At 38.6% G+C, this 13,593-nt stretch overlaps 1 protein-coding gene across 1 annotated transcript; it reads left to right on the top strand.

Moving 5' to 3' along the window:
• Nucleotides 1–223: 223 nt before the first annotated feature.
• On the top strand, nucleotides 224–12,702 carry LOC147433127 (aquaporin NIP1-1-like). The gene is made up of 5 exons (XM_086492811.1): nucleotides 224–442; nucleotides 609–833; nucleotides 11,787–11,987; nucleotides 12,156–12,217; nucleotides 12,299–12,702. The coding sequence occupies exons 1-5, from the start codon at nucleotides 239–241 to the stop codon at nucleotides 12,540–12,542; spliced, it is 936 nt and encodes a 311-aa protein (XP_086348937.1). The 5' UTR covers nucleotides 224–238; the 3' UTR covers nucleotides 12,543–12,702.
• Nucleotides 12,703–13,593: the final 891 nt, after the last annotated feature.

The raw sequence follows: 13,593 nt of genomic DNA, 5'->3' as shown, positions 1-13,593 counted from the left end.
TTACAATTTTCTTCAAGGTTTTTTTTGGAAAAAGTGGCATTTCAACCCGTTGAAAATACACTAATGATCGGTTTTTGGTTGTTAGCAATTTTCTCGATTGCTGAATTTTGTGAAGAGAACAAAGAAGATTTTGAGGATTATTTGTTTTCTTCACAAAATTGAGAAAGTTACTCGTTTTGTTCACGGAGGACTGAATGCTCATTTTGGGTCCTTTTAAAATGCAGTGTTAGTATTGTGGATGAGTGCGTATTCGTTAGAGCTTACGGGGCTCTTGCAGCTGTCAAGGGAAACAAGGAAGCAGGAAGCCATGGACCTGCAGTCGCCAACGTTGAGCATCAAGAGCCAGGAATCGTCGTCCATGGACGGCAACAAGCAGGCGGAGGAGAAGCAAGGGCAGGAAACAACAGACGATTGTTGCGACGCGCCTTCTTTGCTTCAAAAGGCATGCTCTCTCTCTCTCTCTCTCTCTCTCTCTCTCTCTCTCTCTCACACACACACACACACACACACACACACACACACCCAGAGAGAGAGAGAGAGAGAGAGAGATGCATTCCATGCATGAATGTTCCCCCATTTTCCTGCACCTGATTATTGATTTTTGGTAGGTCTTGGCAGAAACCGTGACAACATATGTGATGGTTTTTTCGGGCTGTGGATCCGTTATGGTGAATCAGAGCAGCGGTGGACAGCTTGGGCTTGTTGGTGTCGCCGCAACCTGGGGTCTAGTGGTGATGGCCATGATATATGCTACCTCTCACATCTCTGGCACCCACATGAACCCTGCTGTCACCTTGGCCTTTGCCACTTGCCATGGCTTCCCTTGGTGCCAGGTCAGTCATATAACAGCTCAACTATGCATTGTGAATTGTCTTGTGTGTATATCTCTTCAAACTGTTAGTCTAATGGTAGTCTGATTGTAAAGCTTTAACTTCTCAACTTCAAGGTTGTGGGTTCAAGTACCATTCGGAGTATTTTAGGTGTGAGGCTTCTTTCCTTAACTGTTTCATTCTCAAGGAGAGAGAAGAGAAAAGAAGTTTTAACTTTGTAGGAACAATCCAAGAGACCTCAAATATCTATCTGACGAGTCTTGAACTCAAAGCTTATTATTCAAGAGAGAACTGGGATAACCAATCTACCGCACTTGAGTGATAGAAAGGGTATTCCGGTTTCCTCTTCTTACACACACACACATGAGAAGAGAAGTTTTAAGTCTTGAACTCGAGGCCTGTTATTCAAAAGGGAACTGGGATAGCCAATACCATACTTGGGTGATAGAAAATGTATTCCAGTTTCCTCTTCACACACAGAGAAGCTTTTATTGTCTTAGGGACAATTTAAGAAGAGACCTTAAAGATCTGTCCGGCAAGTCTCAAGATAGCATCAAATTTCAATATATCAGAATGTTGCCATTCAGTCATTGGGATGCCTACATGTGTATATTCTTATCCATAATACAAAGCCCTTCTTGAAGACTTAACTAAATACATGGCCTGCCGTTTGGAATTCTTCCAAAATGTCGCCATGTGGACTTGTGTTTGGGATGCTTACATTTAAATTTTGACGATGTTACGTGGCCCTCTTCAAACTCAGATACATAACTATTGTTTGGAAAGGGATAACGGATCGTCCTATTTCCTTTTGCCCTCTTCCTCTACTTTTTCCTCATGGTCAGGTTACACCTCTTCTTTTCCACAGTTGCATGCTGAGAGAGAGAGAGAGAGAGGCATCCATGATGACGTGGAGGGTAGTTGCATGGCGTTTGCAATTTCGGAGGTCACACACCTTTTTTTAGGGCTTGCCGATAGATCCGGTCGTCTTGCTTACTCCCTTAGGATATAGACCATGTACTTTACAAATGAAACCAGATGCTGGTTATTAAGTCGGATTTTTACCGTTGAGACATAGTTTTCACCATGATATATAGCATCACGCTTTAGGCCATGTGGAAGGCTCATTGTGCCCACATTCTGAGCTCTCAGTCCTTCCCTACGTCCACCGTTTTGACAGCCATTTGGACAGAGTTGCTGTATACGCTTCACAGTTAGTGGGATTCTTCAGTCAGCTCCTCCAGAGCAGGGGAGCAGCGTCCATGCGCCTTTCTTCACAGATAGGCGAGATTATCAGTTCTTTTCCGTCTAGATCATGGCCATATCACATGACATTATGCACACCCACAGTGGTTCCTCTTACATTCATCACGTAGGCCACCTTGATGTATATATAGTTTTGTAAGGACATGGGTCCTATGGGCAAGGCCATCGGCATGGCTGGATAGTGTGTACGCTAAGGGAAGGCTACAAGATAGCACGGTTGGGTGGAAACTAGCACACGCATTACCACCTCCCTTTCACTGGTATCCGAGCTATTTTTGGGAGGAAGTGAAATGCGGATTGCATGTGCGTGCGACGTTTTGCTTCTCTCCCATGTTCCGCAGACAGCGACGTCTCCGCTGTGGCAACAAAAAGAAGGCAGGCACAATTTTCTGTGCGAATAACGTGCTGGCAAACAGCGATAGCCGACCGCGGCCGCCCCATCTACGCCCTCCACAGTCCACGACTAAGGTTGGCGACCAAGGGAAACTCGACCGGCAACTCGACGGCCCCGAGGCTCCGAAGGTTTCCATTGGCTGCGCGCGTAGGAGGGCCCGCTTAACCCTTGCATGAAGGAGGGTTCAACCCACCCCATGAGGGTAAGAGGCCAACACTTTACCATCAAGTTATTGTGGATCATTTACCATTCTCAAACGTACAGGTCAAGTGGACTATAAGCTAGCTCTCCCAGAGCACTCACGAGTTCATCCTGTTTTTCATGTTAGCTGTTCACGAAAACAGCTAGGACAGAATGATAACATCATTGACATAGGTGTGTTAGTTGACCTTATCGAACCGCCAAGCATTCTTCATGAGCCCGAAAAGATTTTGGATTCTCATGAGCTTCGCACCAGACATCATGTCAGACGACAGGTGCTGGTGAAATGGCTAGATAGACCTGAAGAAGGTTCTACATGGGAGAATGTCTCCGCACTTGAGAAACGTTTTCCTACGTTTGTTTTCGAGGACGAAAACGATTCTCCGAGGGGGGGTAATGTAAGGACATGGGTCCTATAGGCAAGGCCGCTGGCACGGCCGGACAGTGTGTACGCTAGGGGGAGGCTATAAGATAGCACAATTGGGTGGAGACTAGCACACGCATTACCACCGCCCTTTCAAGTTCACCCTTGTTTAACCCACTTTTGTACTTCCTTTGGGTGATGGGCCATTGTGCATCTCTAGAGGTCTCTTATGTACACAGAATATAGCCCCCTTTTTGCGCGCGCGCGAGAGAGAGAGAGAGCGAGAGAGAGAGAGAGAGAGAGAGAGAGAGAGAGAGAGAGAGAGAGAGAGAGAGAGAGAGAGAGAGAAAGAAGAAGAAGAAGAAGAAGAGAGTTTTAACGCCGTAGGAAACTATCCCAAGTGATCTCAAAGATCTATCCGACGAGAGAGAGAGAGAGAGAGAGAGAGAGAGAGAGAGAGAGATCACACAATGGATCATTTGCACTCATTACAAATTACAAACTATCTCCACTTCAATTTTATTTTATTATCGGGAAGGGAGAAAACTGGCTAAGGTTAGTGTGTTTTCAGCAAAGCAAGAGGTTAAATAACTCCTGAGGGAGAAAACATCTATCTCTCTTTCTTCAAGAGTGGACAACTTTAGTCCTTTTCATTAATCAAGTCAAAAGTTTATCTACAATTTGAAGCCAGCGGTTCTCATAACTGTTAAGGTTAGGAGTATGCCAAGAAAGGGCTTTTAAAATTTTAGTGAGGCATTAGTGTTTGCAAAGAACTTGAGTTTAATTGTATTTTTAACCGGCTAAAATTGCAAAATCCGGGCTAGATTTTGAGCTTGTCTTGGAAGAAAACCAGCAAAACTTTACAAGTTTTCGTGAAAATACTGGCAAATACTTCGACTTGAAAACAAGAAGAGCTTTTGGAGTGCCCTTATTTTCTTAGGTTAGGAAAAATGTTTTTGGCAAGCCCTGTGAGGCATGAACAATGTGATTTCTTTGTGTGCTTCTAAGTCGTGTTCATTGAAAAGAAGTAAGAAAATTTGATGCCACCTAATGCAAGCGATATATGTATCATATGAACATATGCTTACACTTATTGCCAAACATATCCATTCTACATCACAGATAAACTGGTCACTTCCCTCACTTCTACCTTTCTCTTTTAGATGACACAAGCAACACTATTAATGATTAATTAATTGCGAGTTGTTGAAACAATGACAAATAGCACTTGTAAGAGTTTAGTTCTTGATGCTACTCTATCACAAGCAAGTCTTTCTATGGGAATACAATGTCATCTTGACAACATCTTGAATAATAGCTATAATAATCTCAGTATTAGACACTTGTTTCTATAATCAACCTTAAAAATTTTAAACGTTCCTAGAGCAACTTGAATTTGATGTCTATGTAGCTTAATACTGGGCAAACATGAACACAATGCTAGATAGTTGCCCAATAGTTTTTTGAGTGCATCTATATTCTCATGAATGTGAAATAGTTTTTTGAGTGCCTCTATATTGTCATGAATGTGAAAAGTTTCTTTTTTAATGTTTTGATATAAGAGGATAATATCCTAAATTCAAGAGTAGTACCCCTTTGTTTTTATATTGATACATTCGAGGATACCTTTCATTTAAAATCAACACCGACTTATTGTTGATCTTTAGTGTCTAAGCTTACATGATACAAGTCATAAGTGGATCCTCCCTCCCCCACCCACGGCAAAAGAAAGAAGAAAAACACACGCGCACGTGTGCGCGCACACACACGTATAGGTGTGTGCACAGATCCACTTTCTAGATAGATGAATGAGTTTTCTGCTAAAATTATGAGAGGAGAACATCTCCACTCACAATTGTGAGTATGCCAAAAAAAATTTGGGAAGAGAAATATCAGAGAGGTAGAGCTTCAATAGCAAGTTGTAAAAATCTAATTATTATTGCAATAGATGGAGTTCTATCTTTTCAAAACAAGGTGAGAAAGATGGGACATATATAGACATTAAATTAAGGGACCTTTCACAAACTAATAACATGGTGAAGACTCACGTTGCGTTTTAAAACAACCAGTTGAAAAGTCCCTGCATACTTTGGAATGGCAAACCTATTCCCAAATATCTAGATTTGAATATGGGCAGTTTTGGCACCTATGGGCAAAGAGTTAACCTTTGCCTCGCTCCCAAATAACCACTACAAATGTTGCAGAATTGGTCACTATCCTAGGGACAGCCTTGAGGTGGAAGCTGCACGCAATCCAAGGATCATGACAACTTGGAGGCGAGCCAGTAGGGGATGTAGTTGAAGAGATGGGTTACCCATCAGTGGAGTTGCAAGAGAAACGAGTTGAGTCAATCGGACCCCGGACCCTACGGTGAGATAAGCAAAGAGATTGAGAGCCCGATAGATGAGATGCAAGATAAACCACAGTCGGTTGATAATCCCGCCGTAGAGGCTTGGACGTCCAATGAATCTAGTCAACCTGATTCGAATACAAGTGGCACTCAGGACATTAAACTAGATCTCATCAGCCATATTGCTAATTTTTCGGGTAATACGACCTACACTGTTACTTTGCTTAAGCAAAAGAAGAAGAAAAAGTGATGCTTGTTGTTTCTCCTTTCCGCAGTGCACTAGTTTGGTGGTCAAGGGGTGTGCTGTGGCAGGGCTATCTCCTTGGTGGCAATCCAAAGATAGTCTTGGCTCCTCAATCTTGGTTCCTCTTTGTTGTTGACGGTCTCACAGGGTGGCGCCTTTTATCAACTGATGTATCTGTTGGTTTTGTGGTTAGATTGTTATTGAGGGTAGGATGTTGGTAGATGCCATGGCTCAGTTTGAGCATGGCTTACTTTGTAACTTTTCTTGTTTTCTTAATACATATATCCACTCACTATTATGAGTTTGACAAAATAAGGTGAGAAGTCACGAAGGCCAGCTTAGTTAAGGGGGGTGAGAGTTATGGGAGTAGGTTTAAATGAGTGCCTACAATCATGTCAATTTTTTTGTTTTTTTTTTTAAATGTAAAATTGTATTGTCCATTATATACACATAAGCACAAATGTCTTATGAGCAACAAGGAGAAAGACCCACATTCACATTTTTTTAATAAAATAAAATGAAAATTTAAAAATGAAAACAATAAAGTAAATGGATCCATTGGCAAACTGAAACAAATGAATATTTTAATGCTTTATAAGAAAAGGTAGATCTAATAAGCATATGAAATAATACAATAATAAAATGAACTTTTATAAAGTCCTAAAAAAAGAACTCTTTCACAAATTTATTTAATCATTGAATGCACTCCTTTATCTCTTGTTTTTTAAGTCCTTTTGAGCAAGCTAAAAAGTCTGCCATCATTAACTTGGCATGTTGGACTAATCATCAAACTTTATCCAATTGTGTTCAGCGCTTTGCTAAGGCTTTATACAAGCCGAAAAAAGAAAACTTTAAGTGGGCAGCCAAAAATCATGTACTTCCATTCTCATAGCAAAATAGAGACGAAGAGACAAAGACAAAGCATCTCTATACAGAGCACCTAGGAAAGACATCAAAAGATTTCAATATGTTTAGTATACAAAAATTTTAATTTAGTATACAAATATATTTAAATTTCAATATATTTAGTATATAAAACTTTTTATAAAAAAAAGAAAAAATGACCAAAACACCCTTATAATTTGTGGAAATTCCCAAAATACTCCTCGAATTTCAAGAATTTCTAGTGAATTTTCACAAATTATTCATAATTTTAGGAGTATTTTCATAAATTTTCAAAATTTTATTCAAATATATTTTAATTCTTTTTATATATTAGTTAATATTATTTATTCTCTTTGTGCAAGTTGTGAGTGGATTCACTAAAAAGTAAAGATTAATCCCTTCACCAAAAGTCCTAATTTTAAAATGATCAGTTCTTCGCAATTTGAGAAAAATAAAAACTCCTCTCAAAAAAGTGAAGGGTGTAGAAAATGAAAAGCTTCTCGCAATTGGAAAGTCAAAAAAATTTATTCTATATAAAGGGGTGACCTTGTCTATATGCAATGTGTCAATCTTTTGTGGTATTTAGATTATTTCTTAATTTTAAAAAGATTTGTGGTGCGCAAAAAAGAATCAAAAGTTTTTGAAAGATTAAGGATTTGATTCTTTTTTCTCCAATTCTCTCCAAGATTTTTAAGGATTTTTTGAAACACATGTTAAACAACAAGAATTGAACAACTTTCACCCCCATATGGATACTAAGACCTTTATTTGGCCAAAAGAAAAGTTACAAACGAAGTCCTAAGTCTTAAACAAAAGGACCTTTCACAAGTTAAAATAAGCCCTTTTTTTTTTTTCTTCCAATAGCACAAATCTCATGCGAACCAAAGCAAAAGTAGGTGAGCGCTACCCCTAGAAAAGGAAGTCCTAGACTCTAAATGAAAGGAAAGGAAGTAATGTAAGGCTATGAATTGAAGGGCCTTTGACAAACAAAAAGAAAGGAAAAGAAGGTTTCAATGCTTTGACTTAAAACTTAGGTTTAACAAATAATAAAGTAGCCAATGTACGTTTGTCTTCTTCTAGAAGACGTTTTCAAAAGCCAACGAAAATTTGAAAAGAGAGTCCTAAGCTTTGAATGAAGAGACGATTTACAAGCTAAAATAAGTTCTTTTAAAACAAAAAGGTGTAAAAAAAAGTCAAGCTCTTCAATGAGATCCCACGAGATCCCTTTTCAATCCCATGGAAAAGTGATGTCGAAGAGATGAATATGGAGATATAGGAGGAAGGGTATGTAAACCGCGAGAGCTGAGCTTGCAAAGGTAACGAATGGGAAGGCAAAGCGTGGTGCTTGGCACTGAGGAGGGAGAAGAAAGCTCTCCAACTGCTATGGGATGCTATGAGGGTCAACAAGAGGAGAGCCAAGATATGGAATGGGACTGTCAGGAGGCTTGTGCCAGATGGGCAAGTCGCGAGCCAGGTAATTGAGTCACGTGGTGCCAACAAAGCTAGAACAAGAGATAGGCGAGGCGTGGAAGTGAGTAGCAGACTTTTGTTAAATTCAAAGGACTCGCGCAATGGTCAATGAGTTGCATGTGCTGAGGGAGGTCGTCACAGGACATTTTGCATCCACCACATATATCTGAGCCGATCCCTCTACCATGGATTTTCACTCCTGTCGACAGAGCCCTCCATAATATCTTCCTTTGGCCATTGTTTTCCCCATTGCTTGTTGAGGGGAGAGAACCAATCAGATGCGACTATCAAAGAAAGAAATACATCCTTGGTATTTGGCTTCCCAAATGGCATGTTCTTGGGCCATCACCATGCTTTTCACACGAACTTTGAATCCACGCCGGCATACAACAGTTGTCCAACCCTTCCAGAACTCTGATTGCCAGTAGTCTTTCTAACCCTCTCAAAGTGAATCGAAAAGCTAGTTGATCAATATCCTTTCACCTTCTGTTAAGACTGTCCAAAAATGGGCCAAATGACTCAGACCTTTATTGTTCATCTTTCTGTTTGTGATCCTCCAAAGAGGGTCCACCCAATGGTATGTTATTGGCTTTAGAGAGCCAAGGGGACCGGAGTTCTTGAAGTACTTGGTTAGCTCTCCCCACTCCAGTGTCTTCGTTGCTCTATTGCACTTCCATACCAGCTCCCTCGATATACCGCCCAGTTTAAGGTTGGACCACCCAAGGTGAAGCTTTTACTTGACTATTGTAAAGCAAAATTTAAAAAGCAAGCTACATGAGGCCTTTAAGAGAGTGACCTCTTCTCAAATAAAAATAAGCCACTGTAAGTTTGTATGCCTTTTTCCCTTCTCGATAACAAGGGAGCGATAATACAAACTCAGCAATTTTATAAAGAAAAGAAAGCTATATGACGAGCGAGTCGTGCTCATGTGAACAACTTTAAGGTACATAGCTGTATATTTTGTTGTATTTTGGCTATCTTTTAGCTAGTTAATGGTGCTAATGTGAACGAGTTTACTTCATTGGACACTTTCAATGACACTAAAAGAACATTCTATTCAAAGTCTAGTAAGGAAAAAGGAGAAGCCTGTTGTAGGCATTCTAAAAGAAAATAAATGTGAACAAAGTCCATGTGGCCCTTGAATGAAGAGACCCATTCATTAGCTAAAGAAAAACATAGGCCTCTAGGCTCTCTCCCCCTTCCCTTCTAAGTTCTAGGACGTGTTTTCACACTTCAAAAAGAAGTTTGGATCAAAAGTTTGTTAAAGTTTTGAGAGTCTTCTAGAGTTTCTTTGACTTTCGTTAGATAAAAGGTTCACTAAAAGGATGAAATGGAAAAAAAAGTCAAGTCATAAAAGGATGGGTGAATTGAAAAAGCCCATTGACAAACTAAACCAAAAATTAATTTATCATATCCAAGGTTGTGAATTTTGAAATAAAGAGACACACCGACAAACTAAAGACAAAGAAGATTTCAATCATTCACATGGAAAGGTAGCTCCACGTGTACTAAAAATAATAAACTGTCAAATAGGTATATCCACCTATTTATGCTCTCTTGTCCTATTTATGCTCTATATCTATATGTTGCTCTTAGAAAGCAATTTGAAGACTCGTGTTGGCATTTTAAAACAAAGCGAAGAGTCACATTGGTATTCTGAAACAATTTACTAAAATGGATCCATACTAGGCCTTTAAACGAGACAACTCTTTCACAAACTAAAATATGCAAAAAAAAATATTTAATCATTAAAAACTTCACATCACATGTATGCTTAACGGTCTTCTTCAATAACTCCCTTCTTCGTCAAGGTTTGTTATAGAAAGCTAACAAAGTTGAAACGAAGTCATGAGGCCTTGCAGGCACCAATTTACAATCTTAAAAATCAAAAGAAAAAGTTTATATATATATATAAGACAAACGAAAATAATTCAAAGCTTTGTATGTCTTTCTCTTGCTCTTCTAAGGCGTGTTTTAACGTGCCAAAAGCATGCAATCACTTATTGCTCTCTTGAACTACATATTATTTTGTATGTTGAAGACAAGCAACACGTGTACTTTGCTTTAAGTGTGCTTTGGTATCATGAATAATTAAATATTTAATAATATTTGTTTGACGGTGAGTGTCGAATTGAAAGATGCTTGATTTTGCTACCCTCTACATGAAGTGGTGTGGAAAGTAACATAAAAATAATTGAACAACGTTAAGGGGATATATTAGTGGAGGGAAAGGGGGAGTTAGTAACTCACAATTTCTACCCTTCATCAGTGGATGCTTCCAAAGTTGGATGGCTTAGCAAGGTAATCTCTCATTAATGGCATATTGTATTCCCTATTTGATACCCCTTTCTCAAAGCAAGCGCACGTGCGCATACAGGCTTTCCATGCAACCTATGGTGCCACAAAGTCCCTATCAATGCCATATATGAGTTTGATGAAAATGCACACACAACCAAAGAGGATGTCAACCAAGTTGTCTGGACTCGAGACAGACCATGGCAGAGTTCAATCACCTGAAACTATGAGTAGAAGTCCCCCCCTTGACAATAACATAGGTATATGTGTACACTTCCCTCAAACAACTATCAGTGTGAGACAAACCAGAACTCAAAGTCAAACATAAAAGGGTGGTCTTATCACTAATGTGTAGCAGTGTCTATAACCCGTACATTTTATTGACAAATGACTGACATAAAAGGAAGCATAAAACAAAATGAAAACTACAGGACATTACTATCTACGAAAAGCATCGGTGCTTTACCATCTTCATCACTTTCAACCATGTCGATCTGTCGTTTACTCTTCTTAAAACATTTATCCGAAGGATGATTGTTCTTTCCACAGTGGATGCAAGGATTTTTGTTGAAACAATCCTTGGTTTGATGATTAATGCGTCCAAATATCGCACAAGGTCTAGTGCTGGTAGTAGGCCTGGTTGAAGTTGCAGTCCTGGTTGAATTTGCATTTGAAGTGCAACCACAAGCTACATATGCAGTAGGTTTGAAAAAACTAATACGTGGTACTCGTTTCTCTTCTTCCTGCAATGAATTAACAATACCATCCAAAGAAGGGAGCGGATCCTTCTTCTTCAAAATATTTACAATTTGACAAAATTCTGCAGGTAGGCTATTAGGAAAAATAGCTATAAGATCGTCATCTGGGACAGGGACATATGTCTTTTGAATTTCCATCGTCATCTGTCTTTTCATTTCCTAAACTCACCTTTCACTTATGCACTTATTATGTTTTGAAAAACTTTTTATTTTTTTGAGATTGGGAAATTTACACACATTTTTCACTTATCTCACCTAATTATTGTAGTCTCTAAGGATATCTATCATATAGGGTTGAGAAAGCTTCAACATAAGGTAATTATTTGAAAAAGGGTCCTATCCAGAGGATGGTTCAATTTTTGCAAGTGGTTTTTTGACAGGAATCAACAAAGATACCCTCAACTTAAATTATAAAGAAATGAATAATGAGGAGGTAGTCAGCACGTGAAGGGCACGTGGCACAATGCCACATTTTGACATTGAATTACATGCTTACTTTTTTCTAAGAAAAAGAATTTTTATTTATCTCAAGTCAATGCTATAAAAAGAGAAGCTCTTCAAGTTTGAGCCACGTAGATTGCAAACATTCAACATTTTAAGTCTTTTAATTAAGAATAAATTAGTCAGATTAAACACTATTCTATTATAGAGGAAAGTAGGAATAATATTATAGCTTTTGATGGTGAATCAAGTTAATTGACAAGATGGTTATGGTGGTATGGTTTGTAGGTACCTTGGTATGTAGGCGCTCAATTTCTTGGATCCATTGGTGCGGCATTTACGTTAAGGCTCGTTTTTCATGATGAGTCTTTAATTGAACACATGGTGACTCGGCCTCAAAACGGTTACCTACAATCCTTCGTTCTTGAGGTTATAATTACCTCCACTCTCCTGCTTGTGGTGTCGGGTGTAGGCACGGATACTCTTTCGGTACGTATGCAACATAATTGGAGTATCATGAGATCTTTGATGGGATATGGAACATGATAATTCAATGTAATTGATGAGGTTTTGAACAAAATAAAATCTAGGTTCTTAAATAGTCTTGGTTGCTTGTGAACAATAAGTTTTTTTTTAGTTTTTTTTTGTGTAAAATAGGTAGGAAGTATGGCTGGCTTGGTGATAGGAGCAACTGTGGCCATGAATGTTTTTATTGCCGGGTAAGTTTTGATGTCTTTAGAACTCATACTCTATTCTAAATTTCTCAATTTGGTCTAATCCATGTGCTTATAAATTTCAAGTCCTGTGAGTGGAGCGTCCATGAATCCCATTCGATCATTGGGACCAGCCATTGTTGCCAATATCTACAAAGATTTGTATGTGTACATGCTTGGACCTAGTGTGGGTGCAATTATAGGTTGTCTAGTCTACAACAATATCCGTTCAAAGAAGCAAGGAGAAAAAGGTCATCAAGGCAAACTCTTTGTAAAATTCAAGCTGTTGAAGAGATTCTCTAACATGCTAAAGGGTATAAGATCTAGATAAAACCATTTGGGTTTACTATTACACCATGCTTAGTAACTTTCACAATTCTGTAATCAACAGTTTTTTAAATTATACCATACATGTGTATACAAACCAATTGACATTGCTTATTACAATAAAAAATGAAACGAGTTTTTTTCATAGAGAGATACCTACAACTTGAAATTACAACTCACACACCCAACTCCATGAGGTGGAGCATCTCAGCTGGATAAGGTAAGCCAACCCATCATATAGACTTGGAGAACAACCCCTAAGTGTTGCATGTACACGAGCTATCAAGGGGGTTTGAACACAGGACCTTGGACACAAGAGGCTCTTACTCTTTCAACTAAGCGAGCACTCGTTGTCAAATGGAACGAGCTGTAATAACCACACAAATTTCTATATAGGTATGTGCTCATATTTGAATTGTGTGTGCATCGTTTCTTTTTGGTAAAGAGTCAATTAACTACCCTTAGTTTTTGTATTTGTTTGGTTGTTCAATGATGCTACTAAACCTAATTGATATTGTGAAACATTTAGTCAATACAGGGTATAATTTTCCAAAACTTACAAATTTGTGCAAAAGAAGTAGTGTGCATAAATGGGTCTTAAAACGTACTCTTCTTAGCACTAGCTCTGTATTTGGACATTCAAGGCCTTGGGACACTAGAGTATCTTTTCACCTCACAAAAATTGCCTATTTATTTTGTGAATCTAGAAACAAGATTTCGAGATGTTGTTCATTATGTAGTTAGGTTGTGACACGAAGAAAATCGAGGGTTTGTTTGATGTGAAAATGATTATTGGCCAAAACTATTTGTTGTTTTTCAAACTTCTTCTTAAAGGAGATGTGTCTGTCATCTTTATACATTCTTTTCTGACATATAATGATTTTGCAAGAAAAGAAAATTTATCCTATCAAGTCTAGTTAACATGCATGCTGTATAGAATAAGCAAACATTTATAATTATAAAAATGCTCATTGAGAGGTGAACTTTGGTTTTTCAAAGCTCATATCAAAGGATTGATTTTTAGTGCGAGTCCATGATCCAAAGTTGTTGGAATG

Source organism: Adiantum capillus-veneris, chromosome 20, assembly GCF_014529385.1.
Source record: "Adiantum capillus-veneris isolate H3 chromosome 20, ASM1452938v2, whole genome shotgun sequence".
In the NCBI taxonomy this organism is placed as follows: Eukaryota; Viridiplantae; Streptophyta; class Polypodiopsida; order Polypodiales; family Pteridaceae; genus Adiantum; species Adiantum capillus-veneris.
Note: the sequence above shows the minus strand (reverse complement) of the source record. Positions and strands in the feature narration are given on the sequence as shown.

Coding starts and splice junctions, on each gene's coding strand:
- LOC147433127 (XM_086492811.1), top strand. CDS start 239: ATGAGTGCGTATTCGTTAGAGCTTACGGGGCTCTTGCAGCTGTCAAGG. Junction 443..608: donor CGCCTTCTTTGCTTCAAAAG/GCATGCTCTCTC, acceptor GATTTTTGGTAG/GTCTTGGCAGAAACCGTGAC. Junction 11,988..12,155: donor TAGGCACGGATACTCTTTCG/GTACGTATGCAA, acceptor TGTGTAAAATAG/GTAGGAAGTATGGCTGGCTT.